General features: G+C 48.1%; 1 protein-coding gene across 1 annotated transcript; it reads right to left on the bottom strand.

Moving 5' to 3' along the window:
- Nucleotides 1-8321: 8321 nt before the first annotated feature.
- FOXI3 (forkhead box I3) lies at nucleotides 8322-12084 on the bottom strand. The gene is made up of 2 exons (XM_027128642.1): nucleotides 11460-12084; nucleotides 8322-8951 (listed from the first exon to the last, which is right to left on the bottom strand). Exons 1-2 carry the CDS (start codon nucleotides 12082-12084, stop codon nucleotides 8329-8331), a joined length of 1248 nt encoding a protein of 415 aa, XP_026984443.1. The 3' UTR covers nucleotides 8322-8328.
- Nucleotides 12085-16182: the final 4098 nt, after the last annotated feature.

The raw sequence follows: 16182 nt of genomic DNA, 5'->3' as shown, positions 1-16182 counted from the left end.
CATAGCAAAAATTCCTGGGGTTTTGCCCACTTAAGACTGGAGGAGAAAGAGAAATTTTCTACTGTATGGACTAAGTGGTCCCACAGGTGGGCAAATGGGGTGTATCATTAATGAAACTCTTGTGGAAAGGGATGCTCTGTGCCTCAGTTTCCCCACACAGGGAGGGGGGAAAATGTACTTTTCTTTTCAGATCAATAAGATAATTATTTCACTTTAAAATAGGAGGAGGGACTTCCTTGGTGGTCCAGTGGTTGACTCCACGCTTCCACTACAGGGGGCTTGGGTTCGATCCCTGGGGAACTAAGATCCCACATGCCACGTGGCACGGCCAAAAAATAAAAATTTAAAAAAAAATAAGTAAAATAGGAGGAGATAGACATGAACGGGGTTTAGTTACGGTGGGAAGAACAATTTATAAAGGGCTTCCGAGGGGACTTGAGGGAAATGGGAAGGGTTACGATGCTCAAGGGACAGCTGCTCCGGAGATGGACCTCTGAGTGGAAGCCTGAAAAGATCTGGGGAGGGACCTCCCTGGTGGTCCAGTGGTTAAGATTCCACGCCTCCATTGCAGGAGTTCGATCCCTGGTCAGGGAACTAAGATTCTGCATGCTGCGCAGCGCGACAAAAAAAAAAAAAAGAAAGAAAAAAGGTCTGGGGAATTGAGCTCTCACGGTAGAGGAAATAACTGCAAAGATCCTAAAACAGAAGAGTTTGGAATGCTTGAGGGGCTGCAGAGCTGTAAGTGTCTGGAGCCAAGTAGAGGGGGGGTTACATGAGTAAGGGAGGGAGCTAGTTCATGCAGGGCACAAAAGAACTTTGGGGTTTGCTAGTAATAGAGGTTATCAAAAGGTTCTAAGCAGGAAAGCAGTATCATCATATCTGTTGTTTAAAAGATTACTCTGGGCTCCAAATGGAGAATGAGCTCGGAAAGGTAGGGACGGAGGTAGCGTGCACAGCCGGGAGTCAGGAGTCAGGGCTGGGAGGCCTGCAGGCGGGAGGTGTGGTGATGGCAGAGGAACCAGTGAGAAGTCGTGGGCTGCAGACTAATTTTGGATTCTGGAGCCAACAGTCCTCATTTCAGGCTTGGAGGTGGGGTGCGAGGGAAACAGGAAGCAAAATAAAAGTTAGTAGGTGTTTGGTACATTTACTAAGTGACTCACTCGCTCACTGGAGGCCATGAATGAGTGAACTTCCCTTTCCTATGAGATCTCCATGGCTCCTGGCAGCCAGCTGTTTGCCAAGATCTCTACTCTGTTTTTTTGTTTTCTTTTTATAAATTTATTTATTTTTATTTTTGGCTGCGTTGGGTCTTCGTTGCTGTGCGCGGGCTTTCTCTAAGTTGCGGCGAGCGGGGGCTACTCTTCATTGTGGTGCATGGGCTTCTCTTGTTGCGGAGCACAGGCTCTAGGCGCACACGCTTCAGTAGTTGTGGCACGCAGGCTCAGTAGTTGTGGCGCACGGGCTTAGTGGCACGTGGGATCTTCCCGGACCAGGGCTTGAACCCGTGTCCCCTGCATTGGCATGCGGATTCTTAACCGCTGTGCCACCAGGGAAGCCCGTCCTACTCTGTTTTTGCCTTTCTGTAATATGAGGCTAATAATACTCACTGTCCAAGACTGTGCGGCAAACAATGATGACACTGACCTCAGACCTTCTGAGAAGAAACAAGTGGAGGCTCTGTGAGTGGACGCTGAGGCCCTTCTGGATGTTACTGTTGGGCAAACACACAGATTCAATATAAAATAGATGTATTAACCCTCTCAACGGTCCTGTGAAGGAGATACCGCTATTATCCATTTTATCCAGAAGACAGAGGCCCACCCAGGGAGTTTGTACAAAGGGGCCACGGTCGCAGTGCCTATGGGTCAGCCCAGGTGGGGGCAGTTGGAGGTGAGAGTGATGTGATAGGGTGAGTTGGCATCATCTTTGGGGCTGAGAGGGAAGAGGACCTTGTGCTTGGTAATGCCCCACTTGCTGATCCCAACCTGGAGCAGAGGCGTCCCTGCACTTAATGCCTTTGGTTTGCTTAATGCCTTTCGAGAGAGTAAACTGGGGAGGAGGGGACCCCAGCATGCTTGCAGCCTCGAACCTCCTTTTGTTTGCTTGTTTGTATTGTTTTGGTTTTTTAGCCGCATCTCGGCTTGCGGGATCTTAGTTCCCTGACCAGGGATCGAAACTGCATCCCCTGCAGTGGAAGCACGGAGTCTTAACCACCGGACAGCCAGGGAAGTCCCTCGAAGCTCCTTTGAAGTGCGGCGGAGTGGGGGCCGCGAGTCTTGATGCTTGTTGGTGTGGCTGGAGAGCGCCCAGGGCTGGAAGGGCAACGGTGTAGGGGAACTGACTGTAGTCGTGCCCCCAGGCCTGAGGCCTTGAAGGGAACTCCCTTTGACCACTTGACCATGGTCCCTTCTGTCAGTCCAGAAGCACCATGGTTTTGAATGAGGCCCTGGTATTTTCTCCTCCCAGCAGGAGCACAGGGGAGACACGGGGTGAAGGAGACAGTGGCAGGGCTGCAGCTTCTCAGCCCGGGGCAGGGAAATTGCCCGCTGCTCTTCCCAGAGGTGACGTCATTCTGTCTCCCTTGGAGGAGGCTGGCAGCTGCGTGAGGGAAGCTCAGTCCCTTCCTGTGGACCTTCCCTACCCTGTGTACGTCTGTTCTAGGACCTACCATGCTTGCTAAGGCTCTGAGTGGGTCTAGTCATCTTAGTATCCTCAATGCCTAGCACAGGGCCTGCTGCCCAAAGGGATTTGCTGAGTCAGTGGATACATTTCCAAATTTATGTTCGAAGTCCAAGGTTCCAAATCAGCATCTCCAACATCTGGCTTCCCTCGGCCGCCTCAGAGCCTGAGATCTGGGCCTCTGATCTGGCTGCTGGCTGATCCTGCAAAGGAGGACATGTCACGGAAAAGTGACTTCTCTCTGTTTACCTTCCTGTATCCCTGAAAAGGAGCCCTGGACACAAAAACCAACCTCAAGGAGTTTACAAATGAAGTGCCTGAAGAGAAGAAGGGAGTGGGTGGCAGGGCAGGAGCCTGGGTTCTAAGCCCAAATCTGCAACCAGCAAGCTGTGTGGCCTTGGGCAAGTCACTTAACCTCTCTGTTTCTCATCTTCAAAATGGAGCGGCATTATAGTAGGTTAAGGGCAGGTAGGCCGTGACATCAGATGGCCTGATTTTGAATCTCAGTTCAACCACTTACCTGCAGCAACCACTTAGATTTTTGACCTTGGCTTAGTTATACAAACTTCCTGGGTCTCAGTGCTCTCATTGGTGAAATGAGTGACAGTATCCACTTCATAGAGTTGCTTTTTTAAATTTAATATATATATTTGAGGACTGTGCTTGGCACCTAATAAGAGAGTTATTATTATTGTAATGTTTACCTTTTTTAAAATGATAAAGGACTGTTCTCCAGGCCTCCCAGGGTTCTGGCGATGATCCCCCAACATCATGAATAAAAAGGTAGGGAGGAATTCTGTAGGTATCAGGTCTTTTTTGACCTTTTTTTGTTTTCAAACCTGACAGGAAATTCCTTCTTCTTCCAGCGGTGCCAGCCACCCAGCCACAAGCACAGCTGACTGCTTTCCATGACAAAAGGCAAGGCCACAGGCCCCCAGGTCTCTACCCCAGAAACCAGCAAATCCCTGCCTCAGGAAACCACCACGGATTTCTTTTTCATGAAAAACCTCAAGGTTTTATCTACTAGAGCAGCTCAAGAAGATAAAAAACCAGTTAGATTCTGAAGATGTAGGCTCTTTCCAAGTTCTAGTAAGTCTCAGAGAGGCAGAGAAGCACAGCGTGGGAGTTTCCTCTGAAGTTCAGTGATGTTCCTTCTTCCGGGGTGTGTGTGGGGGGCATTGGGACACCAAAGCTTGGCCCATTTTGCCTGGAGAGCCCTGGGGAGCTGGGGGAGGAGTTAAGGGGGCAAAGGTGCCCAGTTTTCAAAGCCTCTGGGCTCCCCGGCTGCCTTTTCCCAGTAAGTTCAAGAAGATAAAGGATGTAAAAGTATCAAGAAGGAAACCTGAAACCTGCTTATTAGTTTTTCAAATTCTCCTTTACCCCTGTCTTATTCTAAAAGGTACACCACGTCCTAGAAGGTCGAAAGGCAGCTGCTTTAAGTTATACATGTGCCCAAAGGTCCTCAGCCTGGGCTGCAACTTGACACCAGGCCCTAGACTCTGGGAGAACCCCAGAGAAAGAAGGGCGCTAAACTACATGGGGATGGAGGGGGACGTCTTCTTCTCTGTATTGTCCCGAACAACGGAAAGTGAAATCTAGCTCAGGTCCAGAATTCCTGACCTGGTTCCCAGGCAGAAAATGTCACAGATGCAGGAAATGGGTGTCAATTGGAGTGCCAGTGCAGACTTCGACCTGGAAACATCACAGGCACAGGCAGCTCCGTCTCTTTCCCTTTAATCCCAGGCCCAGCGGGAGGCAGTTCCCGGATGGAGACCTGCCCTGGCCACAGCTCCTTTGGTCCCCAGCTCAGCTCGGGGGACTGAGCCACCCTGCTGCCCTTTGCGGTTGTCTGGGAGATCAGAAGTGGATTCTCCTCTTCGCCTTTGTTCTCATAAATGCCATCGTTCTGGCATTTCATAGCTATCAAACACCCAGATTTAGTTGCTTCCAAATACAGGTTAATCACATTCTTTCAATGTATCTTTCTTTCCAAAAAATCCTTATAAGTCTGTTCTCCGCACCACCATCCCTATCAAATAATAATAACCCAGATAGTTTAATTTTGTTTGGTCAGAATTATTCCCAGCCGAGGTCTCTATTAATAGAGAGAGATGCCAAGAAGGAAGCTCCCATAAGCATGTACAACAAGCAACTAGAATATGGCGAGTCTGCCTCCAATGCAACCGGCAAACAGGCACATCTGTTCTGAGAAATGCCACAATCGTTGGGCTGCTTCTACTCACAACTCATGGAAGAGAAAAGCCGTTTCATAGGACAGACACTGTCCTGTACCAGAGCCCAGAGGCCTCATTCATTCAGGGCTCCTCTGCTAGCCCTAGAGCCTAGGACTTTGTGTGGGGTAGTGAGGGGTCTCCATTTCCTCCCTGGCAAATTGTGGGTGTTGGTCTAGATCAGTGGTTCTCATCCAGGTCTAATTTTGCCCCCCAGGGGACATTTGTCAATGTCTGGAGAAACTTTTGGTTGTCACACATGGCCAGGTCCTGGGGGGGGAGGAGGCAGGAGGAGGGGGAGTGCTTCTGGTATCTAATGGGTAGAGACTAGAGATGCTACTAAACATTCTGTGATGTACAGGGCAACCTCTACAATGGGTTATCCCTCTCCAAATATCTATAGTGCTGATGAAACCCTAGGCTAGAAACCTTATCTTTCAGGTTTCTTCTAGCTGGGGCCAAGTTCAAGTTTCCTAGCAATTTCCTTGGAAACGATGGGCTGCCCACGGCCCCCTTGAGGACCACAACAGCCAAAGCCAGAGCTCCCCCTGAGGAGTGCTGCTAGCTTGTGGGGCCTTACAGCACCATTTCTTTCTGGAACACAAATTATCTGGTGCACTGAAACTTAGTTTAAACTAAATGACAGAACCGTTACTCTGTTAAAAATAAATAAAATGCTCATATGCCTAGAGATCCTCCGGAACTGTTTCATTCCAACCCTTTAGGATAGGATGTGTGTAGGTGGAACAAATCCAATTAAAAAAAAAAAAAAAATCAATCGCTCGCTCTCTCAACGCACAAAAATCCCTGTAGCAGCCTCCATGCCATGCCACTTATAGCTCTATTCCTTTAGGAGAAAGAAGTTAAAGACAGAAAAACAGTAATGCCTAAAAGGTAGCCATAAGTCATCCCACTTAAAGTTTATTTCATGTGAGTTCCAGCATGCGGTGTGCTTTTTTGGGGAAAAAAATTTTTGTCCCAGTTCACATTATAAATTAATTTACAAATATAGAATTGTGTTAGAAACAGTATTTATAAAAGTCCATACAGTTTTTCACATAGAAAAATATCTATAGAAAGCGTTTTTTTGTACACACAATACGGCGGTAGGTAGTCTCTTTGGTTGTCCTCCTGCATAATATTTACAAAGTAATGGTGATGTTATTTATACCGCAATAGACTATTTTAAAAAAATAATTTTCTGTATGTATATTTTCAAATTTAACAGTAACGCTGTGAGAGTCTCAAAAAAGAATACACAGGGAAAAGTTAAAAATTTTTTTGCAATGAATTTGTGTTCCTTTTTCTAAAAAAATTAAAATCCCGAACCAGCAACGCTCCCATCAAAGACCAAACAACATGGTCCAAAAAACAATTCATAGGACATTATCTTCATCTTAATACATTGCTATTCCAATAAAATCACCAACTGTCTGCATGTTAATTCACACTTTCTGGATAAGTTCAAACAGTGGCTGCATGTCTGCCATGTACAGACATTCTGTTGGGCACCAGGAGGGTGACCATAAAAAACTATTTAAAGGAAGACACCTCTTGAGAAGTAGAAGGGAATGTTAAAAATAAATTACATAAAAAAAATTTTTTTGACCACAAATGTCTTATTTTAAAAACTTATAAAAATTCCATTTAAAAACTACTTTGAATAAAATTCGAAAACTTTGTTTCAAAGACAAAAAATCCAGGACAAATGCTAAAACGGATAGGATGCCAATTAATTAGGATGGTCACCCCAAACCTCAGAAATATGGCAGCAGAAGTAAGACAGAGCTGGTGTCCAACCTCGCTGCTCAGAATGTCTCAAGTGATACTGATTTCAACCAGAATCTTTGGTCAGATGAAACCTAGCTCATTCCTACTCTTTAGACACCATGTCTGCCTATATGCACGTTGGTGCCTTTGCTTTTCAGGAACTAGAACACACTAGAACACAAAGCTTACAAGCACTGACTCTGGAGCCAGACCGCCTTAAAACTGGATCCTGGTGAGAGTTCCCTGGTGGCCTAGTGGTTAGCATTTGGCACGTTCACTGCCGTGGCCTGGGTTCAATCCCTGGTCGGGGGACAGAGGTACCGCAAGCCACACAGTGAGGTCAGAAAACAAAAACAACAACAAAACAAAACAAAAAAACCTAAAAAACAAAACACACACACACACACACACACAAACGACCCAAACTGGATCCTGGGTCCATGACTTACTATCTGTACGGCCTTGGGCAAGTTAACTAACTTCTTGGCAGTTCACTGCCCTCATACAGAAAATGAGGGGGAGTAACAATACCTCTCTCCCAAGGTTGTCGTGAGGATTAAACGAGCTAATATATGTCAAGTATCTAGAACAGTGCCTGGCACACAGGGTGTGCTTGGGCGGTTCTATTGCTATTAGTATCTGCCATGTACCTGACACTGAGCATAGACAGAGGTGATTTGTAAGCTGCGAAGAGCTCAAGGATTTGTGGCGCTTCCTAGCACAGTATTCGAAAGACTCTCAGTAGCCACAAAGAAGACAAATGGAGGTTTCCTATAAAAATCCAGGTCTCTGGGCTTCCCTGGTGACGCAGTGGTTGGGAATCTGCCTGCCAATGCAGGGGACGCAGGTTCGGGCCCTGGTCCGGGAGGATCCCACATGCCACGGAGCAACTAAGCCCGTGCTCCACAACTACCGAGCCTGTGCTCTAGTGCCCGCGAGCTGCAACTACTGAGCCCGCGAGCCACAACTACTGAAGCCCGCGCACCTAGAGCCTGTGCTCTGCAACAAGAGAAACCACTGCAATGAGAAGCCCACGCACCGTAACGAAGAGTAGCCCCTGCTCGCCACAACTAGAGAAAGCCTGCGTGAAGCAACGAAGACCCAACGCAGCCAAAAATAAAAATAAATAAATTCATTTAAAAAAAAAAAAAAAAATCCAGGTCTCTGACTTTTCTAGAAATATCAGAATGCTGTCAAGCAGGAGATAACCAGCTGCCCACAGCAGCCTTCAGCTCGAAGGTCCCAACCGCTCCCAACTGCTTCCAGTGCCAACTGTTATCTTTTTCCGACCCAATAACTTAATTCACTTGTTTTTGTAGCCGGTCCCTGGACCCATTTGAGCTTGTGACCCTGACATACAGTGATGAACAAACACACGTGGTCCATGCCCTCTCAGGGCTCACGGGTATGATCCCAGAACAGAGTGAGCTGGATTTCTCTCCAGAGAAACCTGTCAAAGTTTGCCGGGTTGTAGAAACAGTTACCTACTGCATCCACGCTACTCCAAGTGCGGTCAGTGGACCGCAAGCTCAGCCGGGAGCTTCGGAGAAATGCGGAGTCTCGGTTCTTGCCCCAGACCTACTGCCTTGGAATCTGCATTTTCCACAAGATTTCAGGTGTCCATAGTCAAGTCTGGGAAGCGGGGGGTCTATACCTCGGAGCCCTCCCGGGGGTAGATGAGGCTGTTGACCATGCTGAAGTTGTAGAAAGGGGTGCTGAAGGGGCTGCTTGGTCCCCCGCTGGTGCTGGCAGGGAAGGGGCTGTAGTAGGAAGACCTCTGGCTGCTGCCATTGCTGGTGCTGTGACTCAGCTGCAAGGTGTCTGGCGAGGCCTCCGGGACGGAGCTGGGGGGGAACGCGCCGCCCGAGGGCACCTGGGTCCCCTGGATCCCTAGGGGGCGGCCGCCGGGGAGCACTCGCTGGGTGCTCCCACTGCTGTTAACACTTAGCGTGCCGAGGCTGCTGAAGAAGCTGTTCAGACAAGGGGTGGAGGAGAGCACGGACCCTCCTGGGGAGGAGGCGGTACTCTTGGTGCCCTCGGGAGGCTCTGGGGACTGAGAGGGCCTCAGCAACGCCGGGGAGCTGTCTCCTTCCGGCTTCCCACCCACTCCAGACCCCAGTCCCGGGGAGAGCCCTTCTTCTGTTTTCGAGGTCCCCACGGCCACCGTAGGGGTGCTGCTGGCTTCCGAGCGGCGCTTTCGCTTCCGACGGAAGTTCCCGTTGTCAAACATTTTCTCACAGTTCGGATCCAGGGTCCAGTAATTACCTTTCCCTACGGACATGAGAAAGAAAGCTGAGTTAGGGGAGGATGCGGTTCAGGCTCAGGTACTCAGCTTCGCATGTGATAGGGGGCTGGTGGGCAGGCTCTCGGGAAACTCCGACAGAGATGCTCAAACCACTCTGCTGTTTAAATGCATCCTTTTGTGGGAGATGGCACTAACTGAGCCTCATTTATCTGTGGAGATAGGGATAAGAACAGTACACCTCACAGGTTGGCTGTGAGGGTTAAATGATAGATCTCCGCAAAGGAGCCACACCACAGTGAGTGAGTGAAGAAACAGTATCTGTTATCACTTGCTGAAAGGGAGCAATACTTGCCCCCAAAAAAATACTCCACTGGAAAAAGGCAACCTCCAACACCCAACCCTCTGCCTTGCCGAACAAAATCAGGTTAAAACTGGGGAACTGACTGGTTGAACAATGCCTTGGATGGATATATTTGGAGTACAAGGAGGCTCCACACCCCTTCCTTGCCTAGGGCAGGAGGCACCCCTGCATCTCTTCCAAGCTCTTCCTCCACCAGGCCAATCTCAGAGATCAGGGCCCCATTTAATGCATGCAATGCTAGTCTTCTGCTTAGAAAATTTCCCTCCCTTTTGAGCACAATGGAAGTAAAAAAGATCTATCGTCTTGGAGGATTTTATCTCCCAACAGCTTTTTTCACTTCTGGTAAAAAGAATCTTTGGCATTTGCAAATACTGTAAAGCGCTTATCCTGTAGTGAATTCTCTGCATGGATAACTTCAGTTACTCCTCACAGCTCTTTGGAGACAGGCAGTATTATGGCCTCCATTTTTCAGATGGGGAAACTGAGGTGCAGATTGGTTAGCAACCTGCCGTCTTTCCAGTTAGCAACGGTAGGTAGGGCCAGGATTTAAGCAGGCTGGCTCTAGACTCAGCATTCTTAACTACTAGCACAGACTCCCCCATATCCATTACTTCCACCTACACATTTTCTGCAAGTAGTTGCAGGAAAAAAACTTATTCACATATCTACCATCTAAATAACAATACCTGCATCTATCAGGATATTTATACTGTGTCACCTTGGTACCAAAAGCTTTTTTCTTTTTTTTGGGGGGGGGGGTGCCATGCCGCGTGGCATGCTGGATCTGAGTTCCCTGGATCAGGAATCAAACCTGTGCCCCTGCAGTGGAAGCTCGGAGTCTTAACCACTGGCCCTCCAGGGAAGTTCCTGGTACCAAAAGCTTTGATAAGACACTGGCTAGAGGTCCTCGACCTTTTTAGAAAGTCGAGGAGTATACATGACAATTGACATGATCACTTCAGGTGACTGAGAAGCCAGATCTGGAAGACGTATCTTCTAGAACTGCATGCTCTGTCCAGTCCAGTAACCACTAGCCAAACGTAGCTGCTAAGCACTTGAGAAGCGGCTAGTCCCAAGTGAGATGTGGTGTCAAACACACACATAGGAGTTTGAAGACTTAGTACCAAAAGAATAATGGAAAGTAGCTCACTGATAATTTTTTATATTTGTTCTATGTCGAAATGAAATTAAAAAACATTTTCACCAGCTTCTTTTCACTTTTTTCACGTGGCTACAAGACAATTCACAGCCACGTGTGGGTTGTACTGTATTTCAAGTGGAAAGCACTGCTCGAGAAAGACTTTAGGTACAAATACTCCAGGTCATAATTTGCATAATTTACACAAAATCCTGGATCTCTGTAGAGGGCAACTGAAACAGTTTTCTCTTCCCCTTTTCCTATTTTAATTTTTTAAATTAATTTTTAAATTTTTTTTAATTTTTTAATTTTCTTAAATTTATTTAATTAATTTTTAATTTTCCTAATTTCCGACTCTCTCCTCACACCCCTAGTCCTGGGCTCCTTCTGAAAACCTCACGTAAGATTCTGTTTCTCTCATTTTTGAGCTTTTCTCCACCTCACTCCTCAGGTTAAGAGGGAAACCACTAACGCGCCACGGTAACCCAGCCCTCCTCACCCCCGGGGTTAGATCCGAACGAAGCAAACTTGGGGTTTTCATTTTTACATTTCCAAATACATAAGGTTCCCAAACCACAATCTGCAGGACCCAGCTCAAGCTCCCTGATCCCTCGACCCCCGTCTCGCGATGCCCGTGCCACCATCCTCGAATCATGTCTTAAGATAGGGACAGTACGTGTCCCACGAAGGACACAGTGAGTCTCTCTGGAACCCGAGACAGGAGGAAGGACATCTACGGACAGCGTGTTCCAACTCCCGGTCTCTCCCCACCTCTCTCGTGAAATGTAATGGGATTCTCAGCTCATCTGAATCTTTACAGCCATCCCTTATCTGAGAGCCCACCCGTGTTCTTATTCCTAATCCACCTCCCTGCAACTCGACCGGCCCTTCCAACGGCCTGAGGAACATCACCCAGGGGCGGCTCTCTGCTTGCCCTTTAACCCTAACTGGCCAGTCTCTGCGCGTGTGTGAGTTGGGGGTGGGGGTGGGGGTGGGGGGTAAGGGACCGGCCGGGAAGCACCTGTCCGCCCTCACCTGGGTCGTCCTCGTCGCGGGGCACCTTCTTGAAGCAGTCGTTGAGCGACAGGTTGTGGCGGATGGAGTTCTGCCAGCCGGCCTTGCTGCGCTGGTAGAAGGGGAAGCTGTCGGCCACGAACTGGTAGATATGGCTGAGCGTGAGCTTGCGCTCGGGCGCGCTCTGGATGGCCATGGCGATGAGCGCCGAGTACGAGTAGGGCGGCCGCACCATCTTCATCAGGTCCTCGCGGTTGGCCATGGACAGCCAGCTCAGCTCCCCGGGCGCCGCGGGCCCGGCGGGCGAGGCGGGCGCTGCGGCCGCGGGCTGCGCGAAGGGCCGCTGCGCGCAGGCGAAGGTGCCGGCGGCGGTCGGCGGCTGCAGGAAGGGCCCGGGCGCGCCCCCGGGGGGCGGCGGCGGCGGCGGCGGCGGCGGGGCGCCCAGGTACGCGGCGGCGGCAGGGGGACCGCCCACGGCCGGCCCGTTGAGCCACAGGTAGGGGTTGGCGGCTGCGGCCGGCGGCGCGGCATAGTCGGCCAGACCGTAGGGCGCCCGGGCAGCCGGGGGGGCGCCCGGGGCGGCGGCGCCCGGGGACAGGCCGGGCTGCGAGTACACGCCGAAGTTGTCGCCGCAGTAGAGAGCCATGTCGGCGACCGTCGGCGGGTGCGGCGCGGCGGCGGCGGCGAGGGGAGAGCGGGGCTGATCTCGCCGCTCGGGCGAGAGCATCCCTTTGGGGGCCAACCCTGCGGCCCCGCCTCGGCCCTGGCCGGGCGACCGGTGTTCTGGGCGGGGGAGGGTGCGCGCGGAGCGCCGACAGGCCGGCTTCTTATAACCGTCGGCGGCGCGACTCCTCCCGGGCAGGTCCCGGGGCTGGGCGGCGGCCCGCGGGCCGCGGCTCTCCACGCCCCCGCCACGCCCCATCTGCCCGCGCGTCCCGGCCGAGCGCGCGGAAACCTCGCGCCGCCCGCCGCGCCCCGCCCCGCCCCGCCCCTGCAGCCCCTCCTCGCCGGGCCAGGGGAGCCCAGGGGGCCAGGGGAACCGGGGGAGGCTGGCGCCTGCAGGATTCGAGCGAGGCGCTCCCCGTTCCTAACCACCGTGTCCTCAGCACAATAACGAAATAAAATAACGAATATCAAAACAAAGAGATCACCCGAGACGGTACTACTGTTTTCTAAAAAGTCTGTAAGTTAACTCTGGGTGGCCGCTCAGGCCACCTGCCTAGCCCCCTTTGGTATTTCGACCTGGAGCTATACCTTTTGTCATCGAGTTGCCGGATTCACGTCCGGTCTCGACCGATCGGCTCACAGTCGAAAATAATAGACGTGATTTACAAGTCTTTGGGGTATACGAAAGATATCCCTTCTCCTGGGGAATTCTTTGAAGGGAGGGACTGAAATCGGTTTTTAATTTCTCTAACCACGTCTCTAAACATAACGATAGGTTCGTTCACATTCGGGAAACATGTTCATTTAGGTCACGTTTGCGCAGTCTTTTGGTGTGATTTGTTGTCTTTCAAAACAGAAGGGTGAACGTTTTCAAAGACATTGAAATGGAGGGTTCGGAATTAGCATTTTAAAGCCAACTGTAATTTAAACTGTGCAAGAAGCGCTCATTTACAAAAACGGTCTTCACGAATTACGGTAGAAGACTTGCCCTCTACTTTTGTAAGTTTTCAAATGCGGCTCCTGCCTGGAAAAACAAACAAAACCAGTGAAGTACTGTGTGGAGCCCACGTGCCACGCGATCGTTACTTACTGGCCCCGAACAACGATAAGAAAACTGTTTCTTTTACATTTAAACGATTCCTAAATATGTTCTTAAGAAGTGACCGGTCTGAGATTCTCGTTTAAGGGAGAGGGTGGGGGAAAAGATTTTTTTCTATTAGCCAATTGCAGACTGACAGTTCAGAATATTTAATAATTCGGAAACCCCTCCCCTCCACCACCCCGCATTTATTTTCAGGACAAAGTTAGTTATATACCTTCAGGAAAATGATCGTCTTCTGCTACCTCACTTCGTAAAAAATGAAATCCAGAAAACATTTAACGAGCAAATTTTGGTTCCTAAAATGCAAGTCACACTTCAGATGTAACATTTTTCTCCTCTTTTGTGAAACCGGAAAGGAATTCTTGTCACGCAATTTCTTTCAGTCTCCTTGCAGATGATATAGAATGGAATAGTGTTTGCCTTAGTCGTATTTTGAGTTAGGTTTCCTAGTTTAGATAAGCACCGTGCTTTTGTTTTCCTTCCCAAATAACCCAAACGAAGCTGTTTTGTTTTGCTATTTCTCTTGCGATGTTAATAAGGGTGACAGCTATAAGGAAGGAAAACAATTTTTAATAAGTTATAATGCCCCAATTTAATAATTTTTCGTAAATTTAAAATTTAAACTAAAAAGAGAAAGTCCACAAGAAGAGCTGGCAAACTAGATGGCAATAAATTAGGAAAAATTTGAAACCATCTCCCCCTTAGTAATTGATGTCCTTAAGAATATAATATAATGCCTTCCCTTATTTTTTAGCAAATTGCTTACCCATATATACTTTGCAGTCCTGAAGGTTTGTTTTTGTTTTGTTTTGTTTTCTTTTAGTTTAACTCTTAACCCTATACTCCAAATTATCCTGAGTGAGAGACCATGATTGAAGATTATTGTTTCTTGTTTGGGTTAAAGGTTCAGCCCAGTAGAGATATTTTCTTCCTTGACTATGCACGGAACTTGACTAAAGTCTTTTGCGGACTTTAATTTTATTTAAAAATCATGGAGCCACCTAGCGTCTCCTTGCCTTTGTTACAACATTTATCCAGATAGGGATCTGTGAGGTGGACACCCCCTCTAGGGGTTTGGAAGTTATACTCTTTTCTATCTATTTTTAAATCACATATTAATTAGATAAGCTTAAAACTATCATTGGTCATAATCTGAGTTTTTAATTCAAAGTTAAAATAGTATTTTAAATCCCCGTTTTTTAAAAAAATTAAATTTAAAAAGCAGTTGATGCACTTAGGGAAAAAAAAGATAAAAACTATACTTAGGGGAAAAAAAGTTAAAAACTATGCTTAGGGACTTCCCTGGTGGCACAGTGGTTAAGAATCCGCCTGCCAGTGCAGGGGACACGGGTTCGAGCCCTGTTCCGGGAAGATCCCACATGCTGTGGAGCAACTAAGCCCATGCGCCACAAATACCGAGCCTGCGCTCCAGAACCCGCAAACCACAACTACGGAGTCCGCGTGCCACAACTACTGAAGCCCGCACGCCACAACTACTGAAGCCTGTGCACCTAGAGCTCGTGCTCCGCAACAAGAGAAGCCGCGGCAGTGAGAAGCCTGTGCACTGCATTGAAGAGTAGCCCCCACTCGCCGCAACTAGAGAAAGCCCGCGCAACGAAGATCCAAAGCAGCCAAAAATAAATAAATAAAAATTAAAGGGACTTCCCTGGTGGCGCAGTGGTTGAGAGTCCACCTGCCGATGCAGGGGACGCGGGTTCGTTCCCCGGTCAGGGAAGATCCCACATGCCGCGGAGCGGCTGGGCCCGTGGGCCATGGCCGCTGAGCCTGCGCGTCCGGAGCCTGTGCTCCGCAACGGGAGAGGCCACAACAGTGAGACGCCCGCGTACCGCAAAAAAAAAAAATTAAAAAAAAAACTATGCTTAAAATGTAAGTTTCCTGTAATAACGTTTTGTCAAATTCCCTTTTCACAAAAGAATATAATCGAGGCAATTGATTAATGTATCTATGCCACTGTTACATGTTTTCATCACTGGAAAATAAAACATTTTGAGAAATTATTCAACCCAAAGAAAACATCTCATTTATTTTCCACTGACATTTGGTAATATTCTTGAGGCTTCTTCGAGCGACAACAGTGATTTATGATGGCATGTAGTTATTTTGTAACAAACACTGTAACAATGTCAAATTCCTTACACTCATTGATTGACAGCATCATAGAAACCTTGGCACATTAGTGTTTGCTAGTATTTTTCCATATTTACCGAGGAAGAAAAAGGTAATATAAATTGGAAATAGCCTCAGTGGTCTTAATTCCTAATGGCTGTGACTTAGAACAACGTTGAACTGTGAACAGAGTCGGTCCTTCCCAATTTCAGCATCATTGTTTACTTTGTATCATCTATGAAAAAGGCCACAAGCAGAAATTATGAACTCTACCCATGTCCCCCACCTGGCTTTCTACCTTGCACTATAGTTATTATACCTATCTTACCTCTTCTCATACATCAGAGGCCCTTTGAAGTTGAATCCTTATATGTAATTCCGTTTTTGAAACACCTTGCCCACCAGAGGACAAACAAATATCAATTTCTGAAAAATTCGTCCCTGTTGAATTAAGGAATGACTACTTACAAATGCCATGTTGGAATATAAATAAGCCCATTCAAGGATGAGTAAACACACACACACACACACACACACACACAAACCAAACACACAAAATGGAACGTTGGGACCTGGGGGAAATTTCTATAGCAAAAAGGAATAGAAGCATTACTCAGATGTGCAGAAAAAGTCCAACTCTGAAAATCATTTACTAGAGTGATGGAAAGAACATTTCAGAAATATCTGCTTTTTTGTCTTCAATAGACATAAGACGGTTTGGCCTTTATGAAACAAGAATCAGAGTAAGGTAAAAACCAAACTCTGGGTGCAAGTGGAGATGAAAAAGGAACAAGAAGAGGTGAGAAAAGAAAGCAAGAAAATTCAAATTGTAATCGGAGAATACAGTTT

The sequence above is a fragment of the Aethalodelphis obliquidens genome, unplaced genomic scaffold (assembly GCF_003676395.1).
Source record: "Aethalodelphis obliquidens isolate GAN/ISIS:26980383/991018 unplaced genomic scaffold, ASM367639v1 scaffold35, whole genome shotgun sequence".
Lineage (NCBI taxonomy): Eukaryota > Metazoa > Chordata > Mammalia > Artiodactyla > Delphinidae > Aethalodelphis > Aethalodelphis obliquidens.
Note: the sequence above shows the minus strand (reverse complement) of the source record. Positions and strands in the feature narration are given on the sequence as shown.

Coding starts and splice junctions, on each gene's coding strand:
- FOXI3 (XM_027128642.1), bottom strand. CDS start 12,084: ATGGCTCTCTACTGCGGCGACAACTTCGGCGTGTACTCGCAGCCCGGC. Junction 8,952..11,459: donor CCGCGACGAGGACGACCCAG/GTGAGGGCGGAC, acceptor TCATGTCCGTAG/GGAAAGGTAATTACTGGACC.